General features: G+C 58.6%; 5 protein-coding genes across 12 annotated transcripts; 3 read left to right on the forward strand and 2 right to left on the reverse strand.

Annotated features, from left to right (window-relative positions):
* Nucleotides 1-87: 87 nt before the first annotated feature.
* Nucleotides 88-5337, forward strand: FBXW9 (F-box and WD repeat domain containing 9). Of its 2 annotated transcripts, XM_036110882.2 has the most exons (10): nucleotides 88-640; nucleotides 1741-1880; nucleotides 1954-2082; nucleotides 3039-3151; nucleotides 3237-3328; nucleotides 4157-4305; nucleotides 4389-4502; nucleotides 4631-4720; nucleotides 4816-4881; nucleotides 4954-5337. In XM_036110882.2, the coding sequence occupies exons 1-10, from the start codon at nucleotides 232-234 to the stop codon at nucleotides 5026-5028; spliced, it is 1377 nt and encodes a 458-aa protein (XP_035966775.1). In that variant the 5' UTR covers nucleotides 88-231; the 3' UTR covers nucleotides 5029-5337. The 2 variants fall into 2 exon arrangements, with proteins under 2 accessions (XP_035966775.1, XP_035966774.1); XM_036110881.2 differs by having other exon boundaries at nucleotides 4389-4720.
* A 546-nt stretch (nucleotides 5338-5883) lies between these two features.
* On the reverse strand, nucleotides 5884-9953 carry GNG14 (G protein subunit gamma 14). 2 transcript variants are annotated; one of them, XM_036110900.2, is made up of 4 exons: nucleotides 9811-9940; nucleotides 9537-9615; nucleotides 6149-6241; nucleotides 5884-6066 (listed from the first exon to the last, which is right to left on the reverse strand). In XM_036110900.2, the coding sequence occupies exons 3-4, from the start codon at nucleotides 6239-6241 to the stop codon at nucleotides 5941-5943; spliced, it is 219 nt and encodes a 72-aa protein (XP_035966793.1). In that variant the 5' UTR covers nucleotides 9537-9615; nucleotides 9811-9940; the 3' UTR covers nucleotides 5884-5940. The 2 variants fall into 2 exon arrangements, with proteins under 2 accessions (XP_035966793.1, XP_035966792.1); XM_036110899.2 differs by lacking the exon at nucleotides 9537-9615 and having other exon boundaries at nucleotides 9811-9953.
* Nucleotides 9954-10197: 244 nt separating this feature from the next.
* Nucleotides 10198-14169, forward strand: DHPS (deoxyhypusine synthase). Of its 4 annotated transcripts, none has more exons than XM_036110886.2 (9): nucleotides 10198-10597; nucleotides 11124-11284; nucleotides 11702-11823; nucleotides 11906-12002; nucleotides 12082-12168; nucleotides 12659-12764; nucleotides 12841-12944; nucleotides 13677-13802; nucleotides 13887-14093. In XM_036110886.2, exons 1-9 carry the CDS (start codon nucleotides 10198-10200, stop codon nucleotides 13980-13982), a joined length of 1299 nt encoding a protein of 432 aa, XP_035966779.1. In that variant the 3' UTR covers nucleotides 13983-14093. The 4 variants fall into 4 exon arrangements, with proteins under 4 accessions (XP_035966779.1, XP_035966783.2, XP_035966780.1 ...); XM_036110890.2 differs by having other exon boundaries at nucleotides 10245-10597; nucleotides 11120-11284; nucleotides 12841-12966; nucleotides 13748-13802; nucleotides 13887-14169; XM_036110887.2 differs by having other exon boundaries at nucleotides 10247-10597; nucleotides 11120-11284.
* On the reverse strand, nucleotides 12943-17203 carry WDR83 (WD repeat domain 83). 3 transcript variants are annotated; one of them, XM_036110894.2, is made up of 9 exons: nucleotides 17056-17203; nucleotides 16858-16978; nucleotides 16670-16775; nucleotides 16151-16199; nucleotides 15950-16076; nucleotides 15764-15831; nucleotides 15561-15669; nucleotides 15370-15484; nucleotides 12943-13146 (listed from the first exon to the last, which is right to left on the reverse strand). In XM_036110894.2, exons 1-9 carry the CDS (start codon nucleotides 17156-17158, stop codon nucleotides 13132-13134), a joined length of 813 nt encoding a protein of 270 aa, XP_035966787.1. In that variant the 5' UTR covers nucleotides 17159-17203; the 3' UTR covers nucleotides 12943-13131. The 3 variants fall into 3 exon arrangements, with proteins under 3 accessions (XP_035966787.1, XP_035966785.1, XP_035966784.1); XM_036110892.2 differs by having other exon boundaries at nucleotides 12943-13149; XM_036110891.2 differs by lacking the exon at nucleotides 12943-13146 and adding an exon at nucleotides 13988-14291.
* Nucleotides 17204-17456: 253 nt separating this feature from the next.
* On the forward strand, nucleotides 17457-18919 carry WDR83OS (WD repeat domain 83 opposite strand). The gene is made up of 4 exons (XM_036110897.2): nucleotides 17457-17595; nucleotides 17713-17818; nucleotides 18349-18446; nucleotides 18538-18919. The coding sequence occupies exons 1-4, from the start codon at nucleotides 17546-17548 to the stop codon at nucleotides 18602-18604; spliced, it is 321 nt and encodes a 106-aa protein (XP_035966790.1). The 5' UTR covers nucleotides 17457-17545; the 3' UTR covers nucleotides 18605-18919.
* Nucleotides 18920-19827: the final 908 nt, after the last annotated feature.

The following is a 19827-nucleotide window of genomic DNA, read 5'->3' on the forward strand; positions in this document are numbered from 1 at the left end:
ACGCTGTTAGAAGGAGTCTGCATGTTCTAGCACAAGGCCAACGAAGCTGCACCACCGGAGCCCTCAAAACAGCGGGATTCCGGGATCCAGCCTGTTTCCCCACGTGCGGCTCGCTTCCGGCCAGCGCTCAACGTCATCAAGCAGCGCCGGAAGTGCCTTCGCGCTGCCTAGGAGACGGGACGCGAGGCCCTCGGCTGACAGGGCCCGGCTGGCCGCGCCCACCCGGTCGCCATGGAGCTGCCCCCGGGGCCGCGCGACGATCCCCGCGCCTGGGAAGATGACTCGGACCCGGAGTCGGAGCCCGACCCGGACGCGCAGGCCGAGGCTTACGTGGCCCGCGTACTCAGTCCGCCGAAAGTCGGGCAGGCGCCCCCACGCGCCCCTTTGCTGTCCGCGCCAGTCGCATCCCCTGGCGCCCTGGAGCCGCGGGCGGCGTCCAAGGGTGCGCCCGTGGGGGTCCCGGGACTGCTGAGCCTTCCTCCGGAGCTGCTGCTCGAGATCTGCGCCTACCTAGACGCGCGCCTGGTGCTCCACGTCCTGCCGCGCGTGTGCCACACGCTGCGCGACCTCGTGCGTGACCATGTCACCTGGAGGCTACGCGCGCAGCGCCGCGTACGCGCGCCCTACCCAGTGGTGGAAGGTGCGCGCGCCTGGGGGCTGGGGTCAGCTGCCCAGGTTAGGCTGGGTGCTGTGAGCACAGCCCTGGAGCAGGCTTCCTGGTTGTCCTGGCTTGGGTGGAGGCTGAGGTAGTTACCGGTGGTGCCAAAGCCCCTGACCTCTGGGTGCACCGTGAGCCAGACGCTGGGGGTCCTGGGGCTGTGGAAATCTGCCTTGGGGGGCTGGGGTCCCTGAACTCAGGATCCAATGAGCCTCAGGCTTGGGGTCTGGTGGTACCACGGCCCCGACCCCTGGCTGGGGGTTGACACAGGGACTTGAAGTCTTAGCTGTTGGAATCTCTTGGGGTTCAGGGTAGGCCAAGAATCCAACTGGTGATGCCAAAGCGCCTCACCCTTACAGTCTTGACCTGGGTAGTGGTGGGGCAGGGACTAAAGGCCCAGAGCCTGCAACCTTTGATCCCAAGCTACATCTTAGAGGTTAGGATCCCTGATACCAGCAATCACAGATCGATCCTCAAGCCCAGGGTCTAGCCTAGTCTGGGGCTGGTGGTAATTCCTCCTGCCCCTGAGCTCATTGATCCCTGGGGGATAAGACAGCTTGGTGACCTTGAATTGATGGGGCTTTCCTGAACAGCTTGATAAACAGCTGCTTGAGCTCCATTATACCACTGAATCTCTGCAAGCATTTGAGTTCTGCATCTCGACAAAGTTCCCAAGTTTACAGACACTAATTTGAGAACACTTTCCTGGGTTTGGTTAAGATCATGGAGGCAAAACGTCTTAGTTCTGATGCATGGTGGGGTTGAGGCAGGACCTTAACATCCTGAGGCTACTATCCTCCACACTTGGGTTGGGGGTTGAGGCCTGCGAAGGTGGTCCCGAGGTTCCAGTTACCCACTTTTTGGAAACTGGGGTGAGTAGTCCTAGACCTGCTTGGAAGGTGGGTGGCTGGTGGTCCCAAAGCTAGATCCTGGGCCTTCTTGGGTGGGGTGAGGGATCCAGGTGGGGTTTTCTCCAAGTCTGGTGAAGGCTGGGCTTCCTGGAAGCCAGGGGTGGGCTTGGACAGCTGGTGTGGACGTCAGGATTCCTGCCCACTGGGGACCCTGCTCACAATGCCCCACAGAGGAGGACTTTGACTGGCCGACAGCCTGCATCGAGCTGGAGCAACACCTGTCGCGCTGGGCGGAGGATGGGCGCTGGGCTGAGTACTTCTGCTTGGCTGATGGGCACTTTGCTTCCATTGACTCGGTGCTGCTGCTCCAGGTGAGGTGGGGCTCGGTGGGGGGCAGGGGTGGACCAGGGTGACTCCGACACCACCACCTCACTCTCTTCTCAGGGTGGAGCGCTTTGTCTGTCAGGCTCCCGAGATCGCAACGTCAACCTGTGGGATCTGCGGCAGCTGGGGGTGGAGTCCAGCCAGGTTCTAGTCAAGGCCCTGGGCACCGAGAAGAACAGCACCCACAAGGTGAGGGGTTAGGAGGCAAGACGGGCACGAGGCGGGGGGCCTGGGTAGGGTGCCACGGTTAAGGGCATGAGTTTCGGCACCAGACATCATAGATTTAAATCTTGCCCTGCCATTGTTAGTGCGATGCTGGGGTGAGATGTAGGACTTCTCTGGGCCTCCGTTTCTACTTGTGTCTAGGGCTCGGTTAGGATGAGGATGAATGAGATGAATATGCCGTAGAGCTTCGCTTAGGCTGGGATACACAGGAGGCACTCGGGAGACATCAGGTATACCTTGAGAGGCGTAGGGCAGGGCAGTTACGAGGCTGCCCGTGGGGATCACAAAGCTCTGAGCATGGCTGTCAGCTCATGAGAGGCGGCCGTGCAGGAGCACCACCACCAGTCATTGAGGTGGTCCAGGCAGGTGGCCAAGAGCCTGGTCTCGGAGCTAGGCCACTGGGCTCAAATCCTCACTCTGCTACTCCCTGGCTGTGTGACCTTGGGCAAGGGACTCAACTTCTCTGTGCTCCAGTGTCCTCATTTGTAGCACCGACCAGGTACGCAGCACTCTCCTCGGAGTCTGGTGAGGAATGAGTTAGTCACCAGCCAGTGCTTTGTGCCTATTGGCTCCTGAGGCGGGGGTTGTTTTTTTGTGCCCATTTTCCCAGTGAAGAAACTGAGGGAGAGCACTTCATTTGCTCAGGTCATGGAGCGGAGGCCCCGCTTTTAGTCACATTGTTAGTGGCCTCGAACCACCACGGGTGCGGACTCTGGCAGGGACTTGACTTAGGAATATCATTCTGTGTGGGCGTGCACGTCCTCGGCTCCTGGCTCTGAAGTCAGACAGACCCACCGACCTATGTCCTGACCTCTACTTGGAGCGGACTTGCTCTGGGTTCTTGGGTCAGTCGTCTCCCTCCTCCGACCCTCAATTTTGTTACCTCTGAAACGGGGATGACCACTGGGTCCGGTCTGCAGGGCTGGGTGTGGTCGCTGGCAGCGCTGGACCACCGCGTGTGCTCTGGTTCCTGGGACAGCACGGTGAAGCTCTGGGACATGGCGGCCGATGGGCAGCAGTTCGGCGAGATAAAGTGTGTGGGGTCCTGGGCGGGGAGGTGGGGCCGGGCTGGGACCCACCTAGTCACAGCCCGAGCCTTGGGGTCCGTGTGTTCCCAGGGGCAAGGCGGCTGTGCTGTGCTTGTCCTACCGGCCTGACATCCTGGTGACTGGCACCTATGACAAGAAGGTGACCGTCTACGACCCCAGAGGTGGGCCGGGGGCCCTGGGAACCAGGTGGGGAGAGGAGAGCCGCTTGGGGTCTCCGGGGTCATGCTGGGGAAGGAGACCCTTGGCCCTCACAGCCTGGCTGGGATGACAGTCACAACCAGACGCTGACCACTCCAAGTGGCCCGTGCTGTGCTGGGACAAGGAAGGCAGCTTGGGGGGGATGGGGGTTGGGGACAGAGGCAGCCCCCTCTATCTGGGGTGTCGGGGAGGATGGGAGGCCCTCTGAGCCTCAATACTGTGGGAGGTGGAGCAGCCCCTAGGACCCTGGCTCCCCCACTTCCTAGCTGTCAAGCTTGAACCTCAGTCTCTCCCTCTGTGAAATCTGGATTAATAACTCCAGCGCCATAGGGTTAATAGGAGGAGAGGACAGTAGGAACCTTGGTGGATTAAATGTTAGTTACATAAAAAGCCTAGGAAGACACTGCCCAGCACATAAGCCTTTTCCATTGTTTCTTTCTTTATTCATTCTTATTTTAATTGAAGGGCTAGAGGGTCTTTGCCCAGGTGGGGCCAGAGGCGGGTGGGGGTGTCGTGAGGGGGCGGCTTGGCTCCGACCTGCCTGCAGGTGGAAGCCTTTTCTGCTGGGACTTGCTGAGGTCTGCGCTGTACTGAGAGCGGACGGGATTGGGACGGGGGGATGGGAGGGCCGAGATCTGGGGGCGCTGGATGGCCCAGGCCCAGCTGGGACAGGAGGGGAGAGGGACGGGATGGGGGCGCGCAGAGCAGTGCAAGGGTGGTGCCAAGCGGGGTAGGTGCCGGCGTCCTCGTGCCGCCTGATGTCCCCCCCCCTTCCCGCATCCCTCCCGAAGTCGGCCCGGCGCTGCTGAAGAGCCGGCGGCTGCACTCCAGCGCGGTGCTGGCGCTGCTGGCCGACGACCGGCACATCATCTCGGGCAGCGAGGACCACACGCTCGTGGTGTTCGACCGCCGCGCCAACAGCGTCCTGCAGCGGCTGCAGGTGGGCCCTCCCCGCGGGCCCGGACGGACCGGGGCGGTGGCTTGGCCTGGTCTGAGCTGCTCTGTCCCGTATCCCTCCCACAGCTGGACTCCTACCTGCTCTGCATGTCCTACCAGGAGCCCCAGCTCTGGGCTGGTGACAACCAGGGCCTGCTGCATGTCTTCGCCAACCACAACGGCCGCTTCCAGCTTGTCCGGGTCCGCCAGGGAGCTTGCCCCTGCCCCACCGTCCCTGGGCCTCCTCCCTGCCTCCTGACGCCCTGGGTGGCTGGCGGGTGGACCCTGGGCGAGCCCTTACCTGAGTGTCCCGTCCTTCCTTTCTGCAGTCTTTTGACGTGGGCCACAGGTCTCAGATTACAGGGATCAAACACTCACTGGGGGCCTTGTACACCACGTCCACCGACAAGACCATCCGGGTGAGGCCCCGAGACAGGCCCCGTCCCTACCCTGGCCCCACCAGCCGGCGGCGCACGTCTTGACCTTCGCCCTTTCGCCCGTTGCCCCTCACCAGGTGCATGTGCCCACGGATCCGCCGAGGACCATCTGCACCCGAAGCCACAACAATGTGCTGAATGGGGTAAGGCCCTGCCCTACGCGCCCTGCCCAGCTGCCCAGAGCGCCCCTGACTACCTCTGCCCTGCCCTCCCAGATCTGCGCGGAGGGCAACCTGGTGGTCGCCGCCTCCGGGGGCCTATCGCTGGAGGTCTGGAGGCTGCAGGCCTGAGCGGGCAGACGCCGACGTGGAGGGGGATCTGCCGGCCCACAGGCTGGGCCGTGGCCTCTGTTCTCGGGGGACCTTCCCCGCATGCTGGTGCTGCCTCTGCCCTGTCCTGAAGCCCTGAGGCACAAGGAGTCCGGGCCATGGTGAGCTGTGCCCCATGGGTTGTGCCCCGCGCCAGGGGAGGTGAGCGTGGTGTTCAGGCCCACCCAGGGGACTGCTCCCCTCCCTTGGGCCCCGTTTTTGCTAGATTTGGATACCCGCTTTCCCTTGAGAGCAAAGGAGAAATAAACCTGATGTACTGGTGTCCCCCGAGGGCCCTGCCTGTGCTTGCTTGGGACTGGGAGGCGCGGGGCGTGTGAGTCTGTGAGATGCTATTTTATGTCGAGGTGTGAGTGTACCTGCTCGAGCGCAAGCCTTCCTGCGCTCACGACCACGTGTGTGTGTGTCGCTGGGGAGGCGGGTCGGGCTGTGCGGTAACCCTGTGTGTGCGTACCTGTGTGCTGCTGGACGTGGCTGTGTGCGAGGAAGGAGGCGGCTCTTGAGGATGTGCACACGTTTGTATAATGGCACGTGTGTGTGTGTGCGTGTGTGTGAGACAGGAAGGCATGTGTGATGCGTGTTGGCACGTCGACTGGGGCTCTGACCCTGGGTGTGTCTGTGCAGTGGGCAAGGGGATCTGCTAAGGCTACCCCACGGGGGCGGGGGAGGTGCGTGCTCATGCATCCGGGGGTGCAGGATGTGTGTGCTGCTGGGGCCAGGACCCTAGAGTCGGTGGGGGACGGGGGGCTGCGCCAGGTGTGCGGGTGGCCCCAGTGCAGGCCCCCTCTGCCCCCACTGAAGCTTGACCAAGCCACGTCCTGAGGATCCTTCACTTCATTTTTATTGAGGCCTCCTGGGCGGTCGGGGCTGTGGAGGTCACAGGATGGCGCAGGGCTTCTTCTCCTTGAAGGGGTTGGCAGCCGCTGGGATGCCCACAAGGAAGGGGTCGCTCTTGGCCTGCTCCGTGCAGAACTGCAGCAGGTCGGCAGCCGCCTTGGACACCTGCAGGCCGGCCTGGTCAGCCAGGCCCGGGCTGGCCGCCTGCCCCCTCGCCCAGACACGCCCATGCCACCCTGGCCCTCACCTTCACGCGCTCGATGCCCGCCTCCATCCGCAGCTGCTCCACGGCCCGGCGGGCCTGCCCGATGTCGCTGCCGGTGGCCCCCTTGCTGGACATCTGCAGGGAAGTGAGCAGGGTCACAGGCCGTGGGCTCCATTCCCGACCCCTAGCCGTACGGCTACCCGAGAGTCCCCTAACCGCCTCCTGTGTCCCCCGCTGGGGACTGTGGGACGGGGGTGGCGGGACCCCGACCCGTCAGGACCACATACTTCAGCTGAGGCCTCCGGCTGATGCCCGACTGCTCAGTCCTCCAGCAGCCTGGCCCTGGCTCCCTCCCCTGCCAGCCTGGCCTCTCCAGCCCCGCTCCGTTCCCTCCCCCACCCCTGCAGAGACTTTGAAGCCAGGACACTCATGGAGTGAAATGTCACCAGCAGCAGCAGCTGCCTCAGCTGAGGGGGTCCCTGCCCCAGGGGGCCCAGTGGCTGCCCTGGTGTCACATGTCACCTTGGCTGGGCAAGCGGAGGGGCCCTGGCCTCTCACTGACCTGCTTGATCCTCTGCCAGTGGCCCCCAACACTCCTCCTTTGCCGGCCTCTGCCCCCGACCACGTCCAGGGTGTACCTTGGCTCAGGGGCAGCCCTGCCTCTCCCCTCTGTCTACACTCACCACCCAGGATCTTATCCACAGATAACTCCGTCCACTTGCTTATGCTGATGGCTCCCTCTGTCCCCGTCCCCGAGCCTTCCCTGATTTCAGATCCACCCGAAGAGCCTCCTGCCTCCTCAGTCTGTCATCCTGGGATCTCAGGGGTCTCTCGCCTAGCTCGGCCAAAGCTGGACTCGGGATTATCTTCCCCCAGACCTTCTACCCCCCAATTCACCACCATCCACTCAAATTCCCTGGCCCAAATCTTCAACTCCTTCGATCCTCTCTTTCTGGTGTCACCACATCTGATCCTTTCTCAGGAGCCATCAGGTCAACTTCAAATTAGGTTCTCAGTCTGGTCACTTCTCTCCATGTCTGTTTGCATGTCCCAGGTCCTGCTCCCATCTCTGCTGGCCTGGACCAGCGCAGGCGTCTCTGCCCTCATCTTCCCTGCTCTGTCCTTCCCCACTGCCCCCGTTCTCCTCAAGGCAGCCAGTGGGCTCTGGTAAAAAATGAATCACATTGCAACATGGATAAACCTTAAGGACGTATGTTAAGTGAAATAAGCCAGTCACAAAATGACCGATAATGTATGATCCCGTCTATGTGAGGTCCCTAGGGGAGTCAAATCCAGAGACAGAAAGTAGATGGTGGGTGGCAGGGGCTGGGGGAGGGGGACGGGGAGTTAATGTTTAATGGGGACAGAGTTTCATTTTGGGATGATGAAAACATTTTAGAGATGGATGGTACAACAATGCGAATGTGCTTAATGCCATAGAACTGTATACTTTAAAATGATCATGATAATAAATTTTATATTATATATGTTTTACCACAATAAAAAATTGGTGGGGTGCCTGACTGCTTCAGTCAGTGGAGCGTGCTACTCTTGATCTCAGGGTTGTGAGTTTGAGCCCCACGTTGGGTGTAGAGATTAAAAATAAAAGCTTTTTTAAAAATTGGGGAAAAAATCAGAGTCTCTCGTTCCTTTTTAAAACTCTCTAATGGTTGGGGGGCGCCTGGGTGGCTCAGTTGTTAAGTGTCTGCCTTCAGCTCAGGTCGTGATCCCAGGGTCCTGGGATGGAGCCCCGCATCAGGCTCCCTGCTCTGCGGGAAGCCTGTTTCTCCCTCTCTCACTCCCCCTGCTTGTGTTCCCTCTCTTGCTGTGTCTCTCTCTGTCAAATAAATAAAATCTTAAAAAAAAAAACAACTCTCTAAAGCGTCTGCCTTTGGCTCAGGTCATGACCCCAGGGTCCTGGGATCAAGTCCTGCATCCGGCTCCTTGTTCAGCAGGGAGCCCTCTGCCTGCCGCTCCCTCTGCTTGTGCTCTCTCTCTCTCTGACAAATAAATAAAAAATCTTAAAACTCTCCAATGGTTTCCCAGCCTCTTAGAATAAACCCACCTTCCTTACTACTGTCTGCTCTGGAACCTTCTACCTGCTCTGAATTCACTTTTTTTTTTTTTTTTTTAACAGATTTTATCTTTAAGTAATCTCTACACCCAACGTGGGGCCCAAACTCACAACCCCGAGATCAAGAATCACAAGCACCACTGATTGAGCCAGCCAGGAGCCCCTGAATTCATTTATCCACCTCTTTCCCTCCTTCATTCCTCATGGATCACCCTGATGCCCTTGTGTGGGTTCATTCATCCATTCAGCGTTATTTGCTGAGATCACAGTATGTGATCACTGCACAGAGTAAGAGAAACAGCAGTGAAACTGGACAATCCTGCCCACATGGAGCTGCCGTTCTCATCAGGGAGGGACAGGCAACAGCAAACAAAATGTATTAAGTGCTTTGAGAGACAATGACAAGCAAAGTAAGGGTGGAATCGGGTGGTCAGAGCAGGCCTCTTGGACGAGGTAATATTTAGAGACTCAGAGAAGAAGCTGGAGAAGAGGGTATTTCAGGCAGCGGGAGCAGTGGGTGCATTGTCCCTTGGTCAGGAAACGAGCTTGGTGAGTTCTAGGACAGCGAGGAGGCTGGTGTAACTGGAGAGGAGGAAGTGAGGGCAAGTGGTGGGACAGGATTTTACTCCTAGGGAGAAGCCACCGTAAGAGAGTTTGAAAAAGGAATGATTTATCTGGCTTCTGTTTCATGAGCTCTCTGGCCACAGATGGGAGATGGACTGGAGGGAAGGTAGCCCAGTGTGGAGGCTGTGAGAATGGAGAGAAGCACCTGGATAGATACCCAATCATGATGTTGTACACCTGAAACGAATATATGTCAAATTCTATCAATAAAAAAAGGCACCTGGATTTGGGACCTATTTTGTGGGTAGAACTTGTTAGAGGTGCTGAGGGATGGGTGTGGGTGTGAGAGAAAGGGAGACATCAAGCTCAATTCTCCAGTGTTGAGCCTACTAGGTGCACCGAGGGCTTATTTGCTGAGCGGAGGGCTCTTTGATGAGATGTGGAAGACCGCAGGGAGATCAGGATTAGGAGGAGTGGGAACTGAGGTGGTGAGCTTGAGATCCAAGTGGGGACTGTCAAAGATGTCAAGGAGGATGTTCTCTTCCTCCAATCAAGTGGGCTAATCTCTGGCCTCAGGACCTTTGCACTGGCAGTTCTCGTTCCCAATGGTGGGGAATGGCCTCCCCAAATATTCACAAATGCGGCCTTTCTTGGCTTTCTGGCCTTGGCTCAAATGTCCCCTCCTACGTGTCCTTCCCCAACCACCTGTCCCTGCAAATAAGGCCACTTCCCCCTCCATCCACCCCTACCTCAAAGACACATCATCATTTTTGAATCCTCAATAGCACTTACCACTATCGTTGTTAGCTTTCTAGCTCCCCAAACTGTGGACTCCAGGAGGGCAGGGTCTGCATCTCCTTCACCAATAAATCTGAAGCGCCAAACACAGAGCCCAACGTACAATATAGACTCCATAAATGGTAGAATGCCTGGTTAAAAAATTCCCCCCGGACCAGACCCTGTGCAGGGCTAGGAGGACTGAGATACAGGCCCCACCTTCGAGGGTCTCACAGTCTTGCTGGAGAGAAAGAGAGGTCAGCCTTGGGTCCCAGGGGAGGTCCCTTACCCAGAGGAAGGTCAGGGAAGGCTTCCCAGAAGAAGTGACAGCTGCAACAGCCCGGGGAAGACCAGAGGGTTACGCAGCATGTGGAGGAGGCTCTGGAGACCTGCGAGGTACGGACAGCGATCACTAAACCATTTGACGAGAGACGCTCAGGGGCAGAAACTATCTGACATTTCCTGATGACTCGAATCCTGTCCAAGGGCGACGTCTAAGAAGCCATCCTCCTTCCCCAAAGGGACAGAAACGAATAGGAAAGCGCCGCGCAACGCGGTGGGTCTCCAGCAGGCGGCAGTGAAAGTAGGAATCTTCATTCATCTCAGGCTTGTCAAGACCAGAGACAAGGAATAACGGCTCCTCGCGGCTTCCGTATTACGGAACGCGCGCGCAAACATGGCCGCGCCCTGGATTATGGGAATCAAAGAGGGTCATGTGACGAAGCAACTTCCCGTCCCCTTCTGCAGGTTTTCCCGAGCCCTACTTCCTGCACTGTCGTACAGAAGGGCGTGCCGAGGCTTAGTGCGTTTGGAGGCCGCTGGAGGCCTGGCCTGGGGCGGCTGTGATCTGGGAGTGCGGCCGCTGGAACATGGAGGGTCCTCCGGAGGGGAAGGCACCCGCGGCGGCGCTGGCCGCTGTGCTGAAGCACAGCTCGGCGCTGCCCTCCGAGAGCTCCCAAGTCCGAGGCTACGACTTCAACCGCGGCGTGGACTACCGTGCGCTACTGGAGGCCTTCGGCACCACTGGCTTCCAGGCCACCAACTTCGGGCGCGCAGTGCAGCAAGTCAACGCCATGGTGAAGCCCGGGGCGGAACTTCCTGGATTGAGGGGGTGTGGCCTAGAGTAGCGGCAATGCAGTACTTGGAGGGGGCGGGGCTCCCTTGTGAAGGAGGCGTGCCCTGTGTTGGGCGGTCCAATAGGTGGAGAGAGGCAGGGCCCATTCTGGGCGGCAGTTTCTGTGCTGGGGAGAGGGCGTCGTCCCCTCATCCCCAAAACATCCTACAATCAGGATGAAGTTGGGACTGATTCTAGGTAGGAGGCGGGTCGTAGGTAACGAGTGAAAGTGTTCTGAACGGTGCGGTTGAGGAACCTAAGTCAGGCTCAGATGGGGAAGGGGACCGGGCCTACAAAGGTCGTGCTCTCCGATTCCTTGAAAGGGGGTAAAACCTGAGCGTGTGCCCTGAGATTTGGGCTGTGGTTGGGGGTCAGAGCCTGCACAGGGGGCGTTCGTTCCCTGGCCCCATGTATTCCAGGTAGAAGTGGTAGGGGCTAGGGCTTGGGGGCCAGAGGGTAACTTGACCCTGCCCTTAACACCTAGATAGAGAAGAAACTAGAGCCGCTGTCGCAGGATGAAGACCACCATGCAGACCTGACCAAGAGCCGCCGCCCACTTACTGGCTGCACCATCTTTCTGGGCTACACATCCAATCTCATCAGTTCAGGCATCCGTGAGACCATCCGTTACCTCGTGCAGCACAACATGGTGGGGACCTGGTGCGGTTGTGGCCTTGGCCTCTCTAGGTCTTATGGGGGGCAATAAAATTATTGGTCATTTAAATGACACAGGGAGACAGGGTCAGGTTTTTTTTTTAATTTTTTATTGTTATGTTAATCACCATACATTACATCATTAGTTTTAGATGTAGTGTTCCATGATTCATTGTGCAGAACACCCAGTGCTCCATGCAGAACGTGCCCTCTTTAATACCCATCACCAGGCTAACCCCTCCTCCCACCCCCCTAGACAGGGTCATTTTAAGCAGAGGGACACGATCTACTTTTGTTTTGCAGTAGAGCTTTCTCCAAGGGTCACTGGGTTAGTGTTGGGAGTTAGGAGCCCTACCTGGGATGAGGGCAGGGCCCTTCTTCCTGGGCTAACCTCACTGACTTGTGGCTGCAGGTGGACGTCTTGGTGACCACAGCTGGCGGTGTGGAGGAAGATTTTATCAAGTGCCTGGCACCCACGTACCTGGGCGATTTCAGTCTCAGGGGGAAGGAGCTACGTGAGAACGGGATCAACAGGTTGGGGGCCCTGAGTGGTGCTGGGCGAGGGAGGTGGGCGGAGGGTCCTGGGGCCTGATGCCCACGTGCCTCATTTTCACAGGATTGGAAACTTACTGGTGCCCAATGACAATTACTGCAAGTTTGAGGACTGGTTGATGCCCATCCTGGACCAGATGGTGCTGGAGCAGAACACGGAGGTGGGGCAGGAGCGACCTGGGGGCCGGCGTGGTAGGAGTCGGGAGGCACTGCAGGCTGAAGTCCAATGTCTCCTCCTAGGGTGTGAAGTGGACACCTTCCAAGATGATTGCCCGCCTGGGCAAGGAGATCAACAACCCAGAATCAGTGTATTACTGGGCCCAGAAGGTGAGGGGCTGGGTGGGGCACGGATACCAGGCCTTGGCACATATTAGCTTGTTTCACCTTCATCGCCACCTGGAGAACCAAGTCATGATTTCTACTCTTAGGTGAGGAACCCGACACAGAGGTTAGGTAGTTTGTCTGAGGCTGCACAGCCACTGAGTGTGATCTTGGTGTCCTGGCTCTACTTCTAGACCACCCGGGATCAGTTGGGGGGGTGCCATGGGTCCCATGCTCCTCCAACGCGGAGGTCCAGCGGTCAGAGTAGTGAGAGCTACACGATCCTTTGTGTTCTGTCTGGTTTCATCACATGTGCTTCTTCATCTGTGAGGGCGGTGCTGTTGCTGTCTCCATTTTACAGTTGAGGAAACTGAGGCCCAGACAACTTAAGCACTCTGCCCAGAATCAGGCAGAGGAGGGGATGCCACTGGGGTGGGGACCAGCCTGCCCCCACTGGGCTCTGAGCTCCAGTCGCTCTTGTCTTGCTGTCCCCCAGAACCACATCCCTGTGTTGAGCCCAGCGCTCACTGACGGCTCCCTGGGTGACATGATCTTCTTCCATTCCTACAAGAACCCCGGCCTGGTCCTGGACATCGTCGAGGGTGAGGTGCTGGGGCCACAGAGCAGGGGAGGAGGGCTGGCTGGGTCCGTAGCCTGACCCCAGCACTCTTCTCCCAGACCTGCGGCTCATCAACACACAGGCCATCTTTGCCAAGAGTACTGGCATGATCATCCTGGGCGGGGGTTTGGTCAAGCATCATATTGCCAACGCCAACCTCATGGTGAGTGGGGACAGAGTACCTGGTCCCTAGTGAGGGTGGTATGCGGGCTTGCCATGCAGACATACCTGTGCGCTAGGCCTATGCCATGTGCCAGGGAGACAACTGTGGACTAGACAGGCCAGGATCCCTGTCCTCCTAGACTGATGTTCTAGTCAGGGAGACAGGCAGCGAACAAGTGACATGCAGGTCACGTGGCAGTTAACTGCTGTGGGAAAAAACGAGGGATGACATGATGGCAAGAGAAACAAGGTTCTGGGAAAGACAGCCGGTGAGCAGAGGAAACGGCCAGTGCAAAGGCTCTGAGGTGCCTGACTGAAGTCCAGGGATAGTTAGCAAGCCGGTGAAGGGGAGCGGGAGGCGACCAGCAGCCGGAGCCAGGCCTCCAGGGCGGCCACTTGCGTGCTCACAGGCGCCCTCTCTGAACAAATGGCTGGTCGGGGAGGAATGATGGGGCCAGACCAGGGTGGGAGTCTTTGTATGTGGTGGCAGCCCCTGCTGAGCAGCTGGGGGGGAGTTGTTGCTCCCTAGTCGGTGGGTTTGGGGCAGCTCTGCCCATCAACCCTACCAACCCCCAACCTCGCACTCTGCTCACGCACTGATGTGGGGCCCTTCCTGTGGAGGGGCCACTACGGGCTCCCGGCATGCAGGACGCAGCCCTCAGCCTCTGCAGCCAGCACCCTGACCCCCATGTGCAGTGACTGGCTGACCAGCTCACCCTGCCCCTCCCCACAGCGGAACGGGGCCGACTACTCTGTCTACATCAACACGGCCCAGGAGTTTGATGGCTCAGACTCTGGCGCCAGGCCAGACGAAGCGGTGTCTTGGGGCAAGATCCGGGCGGACGCCCAGCCTGTCAAGGTGAGGGCCGGTCAGCTGGCTGGGGCACAGAGTCTCCCAGAGCGCAGCCACGGGCCCTGTGGTTCACCCAGGTCCCCTCTGCAGGTCTACGCCGACGCCTCCCTGGTCTTCCCCCTGCTTGTGGCTGAAACCTTTGCCCAGAAGAGAGATGCCTTCGTGCCTGAGAAGAATGACGACTGAGTGGCTACGGTTCCAGGGAAGTCCCCCCTCGCCTCTATTTATTAGCTTGCACACCCAACCCCTCCCTCCCTCCTCGATCAGCCTCGTGTCTAGAATAAATGGTCTCCGTGATCCTGCTGAGTCTGTGTCCGTGTCCTTGGCGGCAGTGGGTCCCCACCTTCAGCTGGTGCCACCCTCAGCCTCATAAGCCTCCTCCCGCCAGCACTGGACACTGCCCCCCACAGCGGTCAGCAGGCAGGGTTCCGTGGGGTGGAAGGCCAGTGACTGCACCACACCCGGACCCACGGGCAGGGCCAGTGCCAGGGCACCCTGTGGAGGGAAGGGGCGGGCAGTGGGTATCCGTGCGTCCCTCTCTGCTGACCTTCAGCCACCCGCCTCTAATGGCTTCCCAGGCACTGCAAACCTCAGCTGCCCCAAAATGAATCCCTGAGTTGCTCCATCCTTTGGAGCACGTGTGGCTCAGGCTGAACATCTTGGGAGTCTTCCTCTTTCATGCTTCCCACCCCGTTTATCTGTCGGCAAGTGCTCCTGGCCCAGCCTTTAGACCACATCCGGATCTGCATTCACAGCCACCACGTTGCTCCAATCCTGTCCCGTCCGTTCCCGGCTTCTCCACCCTGCCGCTGTCCGGGCTCCAGGGGCCCACTGGGCAGCCTCTGTGCTCACTTCGTGCATCAGCTTACAGTCACCGCTCAACACATTCGGTCCCTCAAGCCTGCCCCCGATTGCTCTTCCCACTTCAAAAATGTCCCTCCACGCACTAACCCCCTTGAGAGTGACTTTCAGTCTGACAGACTCTAGAGAAGTAGGCGGAACATGGCGCATTCTTAGTTGCCAGAGAGAGCTGGGCCCTCAAGTCTCCAGGGCCCCCCAGTTTCCTCCATCCTCTTAGGGGCATTACTTTCCCTGGTCAAGCCCCAGCCCTGACCCCATGAGGCCAGACTAATAGTCTGTTCCCAGCCTGACCTCCCCACCAGGCCGAGACACAGCAGGACAGGGCTCACAGGGTTTGGGACTAGAAACCATGGGGATGCTCAGAGGTAGCTCAGGGTTTCTGAACTACTGCCCCCTCTCAGCTGGGGTCAGATGTGGCTGTCGGCCCCGCTCCCCCCAGGGTCAGTCCCTAGGTCGGCTGGGCTTGCTTAGTCTGGCCCTGTTGCTGCTGCCATCCCACAGTCCTTCTGTCTCCTGACCCAAGTGTGCCACACCTCCAAGCCTTAGCACACACTGTTCCCTTTGCCAGGAATGCCCTTCCTGCTTTGTCTTCTCACTCACTCCTCCAAGCCCCAGCTCTAATAGCATTCCCTTGTGCAGGTGTGGGAGTTGCTAGGGAGTTGCCTGAGACAGAGCAGGCAGCCTGGTAAGGAGTCGGGGTGAGGAGGCTCACCTCCACCAGGTCCCAGAAGTACACCTTCCCGTCCTCGGAGCAGCTGACCACGTGTGTGTCACGCTCGCTCAGGCAGCAGTCCAGCTTGTACTCCTGGTTCTTATGGCCCGAGTACCTGGGGGTGGGTGGTGTCAGGAGGGCTTGGGTCCTAGCAAGGGTAGGGGAGGGGCCCCACCACCCCGAGGACTCACTCGCCCAGCAGCTCCCCTGTGTCCTTGTCTAGAAGCCGCAACGTGGAGTCCAGGCTGGACACCAGGGTGCACTGCCCGTCCCGGCTGAAGCAGGTACAAGTGATGGGGCCTGGGGGGTGGGGAGGGGCGCAGGTGGGTGAAGCTGGGGTCCCCTTTGCTGCCCCCCACCTGCCCTGCCCGCCCCACAGCCCTGCCACACTCACTGCCCACATAGTCTGAGAAGAGTTGCCCCATCCTCAGGTCATAGCGCCTCACCCGGCCGTCCACGGAGCTGCAAGAGGATGGATCCAGCTGAAGCATCAACTGGGGCTAGTAGGTCCATGGCTCCAGTCCCTGTACTCTCCCTGACCCTGCCAGGCTCCACTGGAGCCCCGACTGGCTCCACTCACCCTGCCAGGACCTCATGGTCTGACACCTTCACACTGGATATGCCATCCCTGGCTTCGTCCAGCCTCTGCACTGGCTCAGGCCTCCGCGATCGGCAGTCCCAGCAGCGTATGCTGGAATCGATAGAGCCTGTAAGGGCCAACATGAAGGTGAGGTCGGGTTTGGGCCACAGGGGCAGTACCCTGCCTAGGCTCCAGACTCACCAGACAGGATGACTGTGGCCTCTTCATTAAACTGGACCGTGTTCACCTTCTGAGAAACAGGGATTGCCACTCAGAGGAGGCTGGACTTTGGGGGACTGGGATAAAGGCAGGGTTCCGGATGCAGGTTAAAGCAAGGGCAAAGGAGGGGCGCCTGGGTGGCTCATTCGGTTAAGTGTCTGCCTTCAGCTCAGGTCATGATCCCAGAGTGCTGGGATCGGGCCCCACATAGGGATCCCTGCTCAGCAGGGAGCCTGCTTCTCCCTCTCCCTCTGCCCCCCCCCCACTTTTGCTCTCTTTCTCTCTAATAAATAAATAAAACCTTAAAAAAAAAAAAGAAAAGCAAAGGCTAGAGATAGAGGAGGTGAAAGGTTTTGGGAAAACTGCATGCTGGGCCATGGGGAAAGGAGCCTTGCTCTGTAATGGGTAGGGGTGGAAGGGTTTCCTGTCACCACCTACACGATAACGTGGGTCCTCTCCTCCACCCACGCTCTAATGAGGCCTCTCTTTGTTTGTACTCACCCCCGCGTGGCCCCGGAATTTGCGAACGACCTGCCCCGATGCCACATCCCACAGCACCACCGCCTTGTCCCCGCCGCCGGAACACAGACTGCTGTTGTCAAAGGAGCTGGAGGGCAGAGGAGGGAAGATCAGTGCTGACCTCAGATCCCAATCTCTGCACCCGTATCTCGGCCTGGCCCCCGGCTCACCCGGCCGCGTCCAGCACCTCGTAGCCGTGGCCACTGTACGTCCGCAGCAGCGTCCCTCGCAACGGATTCCACAGCTTCAGGGTCTTGTCGCTGCCGCACGTCAAACAGTAATTGCCATCCACTGGGGAACACCAGGAAGGGGTTATAGGGCTTCGGACCTCAGAAGATAGGAGGACCCGGAATGAAGAGGGAGCTCACCATTAAATCGTACAGCTCGCACTGCCCCCTGCCCGCAGTCCAGCGTCTTCACCCGTTTTTGCGGCAGCTCCGGGCCCCGTGGTTTCGGCTCAGGGAAAGCCATTTGCTTCGGGACCCCTTCCTCGCCGCCTGACACCGGTTTGCACAGAGGATTCCGAACCCTCGGAACCCACGCTTGGATGTAACCGTGTTGTCTTCCGTAGTCTACTTCCTATTACTCACTTCCGGTTCAAATGTTCGGCTTTTTTCTGGACAGTGCTGGGAATATTGAAACCTGATTCCAGCCTCTAGGTTTCTTTCCCCACTTCTTGTTTTCAAGGAACATTTTTGGTCTCTTCTAATTCTCTGTCCCTTGGCTGGGAGGAGTCCTGGCCCCCGCCGCTGGGAACGGAAGTTCGAAGCCTGTGGGTGCTACTCTAAAAGCCACCCTCCGTTTCCGCGCCGGAAGCTGCAACTCCCGTAGCGGAAGAGGCACGACCTCCGACCCGCCATGTCCACTAACAATATGTCGGACCCACGAAGGCCGAACAAAGTGCTGAGGTGAGGACCCCAACGTCACGGGAACAGGGCTCGGGTTGTGGGGCGAGGCCCAGGGAAGCGCTTGTCCATTTCGGGGGGCGGGACTTTGAGTGCCTCTGACCCTTGAGCCTGTCGCAGGTACAAGCCCCCGCCGAGCGAGTGTAACCCGGCCTTGGACGACCCGACGCCGGACTACATGAACCTCCTCGGCATGATCTTCAGCATGTGCGGTCTCATGCTCAAGGTGGGCGGCGCTGAGTTTCCTTTGGCGTAGCTCCGCCTGATAGCGAAGCCGGTGGGGGGAGCCGATTCGGAATGAAGCGGGGCTGACGCTGAGGGGGCGGGGCGTGGGCCTGGCCGGGGGCGGGGCTGCGGTGTTGCCGGGCGGAGAAAGCCAGAGCCAGGAGGGAGGCCAGGGGTCAGGGTGAGTACATGGGAGGTCGGTCTGAAGGTGGGGCCAGGTTTTAAAGTAATTTGGAGGGGACTCGTGGAGAAAGGATGGGGTTCTTAGCATCACGAGCTATGTCAAAGGCCAGTCTTCTTAGGCCTGAGAGTATGTGGTGCGGTCAGAGACGCAGGCCAAGAGAGTAGGATGAGAAACTGGGTACCTGGAATAGGCTAGGGGGAATGGGACTGAGGGATTCTTGGGGATAAGGTCCAAGCTGCGTCGGGTGGAATCAGTGGGTTGGAACCCGTGCCTGGGAATGCCCCTATGGGGGTTCATTGGTGTGCCTGTCACTAACCGAATACCCCCATCCACCTGCCTTTCCCCAGCTGAAGTGGTGCGCTTGGGTGGCTGTCTACTGCTCCTTCATCAGCTTTGCCAACTCCCGGAGCTCTGAGGACACTAAACAGATGATGAGTAGCTTCATGTGAGTCTAGGCCTAGAGAAGGAGGACTCCTCAGTGGGAGAGGGGGACCCAAGCCTACCCATCCTGGCCTGACACTTCTCTCCTGTCTCAGGCTGTCCATCTCTGCTGTGGTGATGTCATATCTGCAGAACCCTCAGCCCATGACGCCCCCCTGGTGAAGTCAGCCTAGGACTACTCTGTACACCTTCCCCCAGGCCTGGCCCCTGGCTGTTCAGCCTCTGCCCTCAGCTGGTGTCCTGGACTTCCCTGAATGAGGTAGTCTCAGGACTCACAGCTGGATGGAGGGAACCTGACCCTTTACCTGGGATTCCACTTCTGCTGGGCAGAGGGGAATACCCTAGGCCTACCCCTCCTGCCTGCCTTCCCCACCCTGCCTGCTGCTGGAGGAGATGCTGTCCATGTCTCTACGTGTATCCACTCGTTTTTTTGTTGAAACCAGTTAATTATTAATAAAGTTTTGCATTCTGGCTGTTCTTTGGGACCTCTCTCCTGTGCATTGCCCGTGCTCTTCCTGTTGGGGCAAGGGCTCCAGATCCTCCACTCAGGCCTTTGTTGGGGCTTTAGCCTGGAGCCTTCTGGACGTTCACTTGCTTATTTCACAAGCCTTGTGACTTAAGTCAGCTGCCTGAGGCAGGACAGTGATCCCTGTCCTCTGGCAACTCAGCAGATGGGTTCTGCTGACCTGAGGAATGTGGGTTTTCATTTTCATTTTCTTTTTTTTTTTTTTGAAGATTTTATTTATTTATTTGACACACAGAGAGAGAACACAAGTAGGCAGAACAACAGGCAGAGGGAGAGGGAGAAGCAGGCTCCCCGAGGAGCAGGGAGCCTGATGCGGGGCTCGATCCCAGGGCCCTGGGATCATGACCTGAGCCGAAGGCAGCCGCCTAACCGACTGAGCCACCCAGGCGCCCTGGGTTTTCATTTTCTTATCAGACAAATCGGGTAGTATCAGTGAGCTGGATGGACTAATTGGGATTGGGAAAAGCATGAAAGACTGAGTCCTCCCCCACCTGTCACTCCTCACCTGAGTCCCATGGGTATTTCTTCCAATCAGGCTGGATACCTCCCATCCTCAGTACCCCAAGGGCAGTTCCTCTATGCATAATCCTCATAGGACAGAACAGGACCACCATCAACCCCTGCTCCTAGCAAGCTAGGTCCGTCCAAGACCCTAGCCCTGAAGATCAATGGAACATCCTAGGATCCCACGCACACACTCCCACCTCCTAAGCAAACTACACCCGGAGGAAAGTCTGAAGCCTCTGCGTCCACGGGGACAAAGGGACACTCCGAGGACACTCGGAGGCGGTGAGACACTAACGGCTCCCCTGGTTAAACCAGCACCCGAGGGTGGGACATGCCCAACGCCTCCGTACAC

This window comes from Halichoerus grypus, chromosome 1 (assembly GCF_964656455.1).
Source record: "Halichoerus grypus chromosome 1, mHalGry1.hap1.1, whole genome shotgun sequence".
NCBI lineage: Eukaryota > Metazoa > Chordata > Mammalia > Carnivora > Phocidae > Halichoerus > Halichoerus grypus.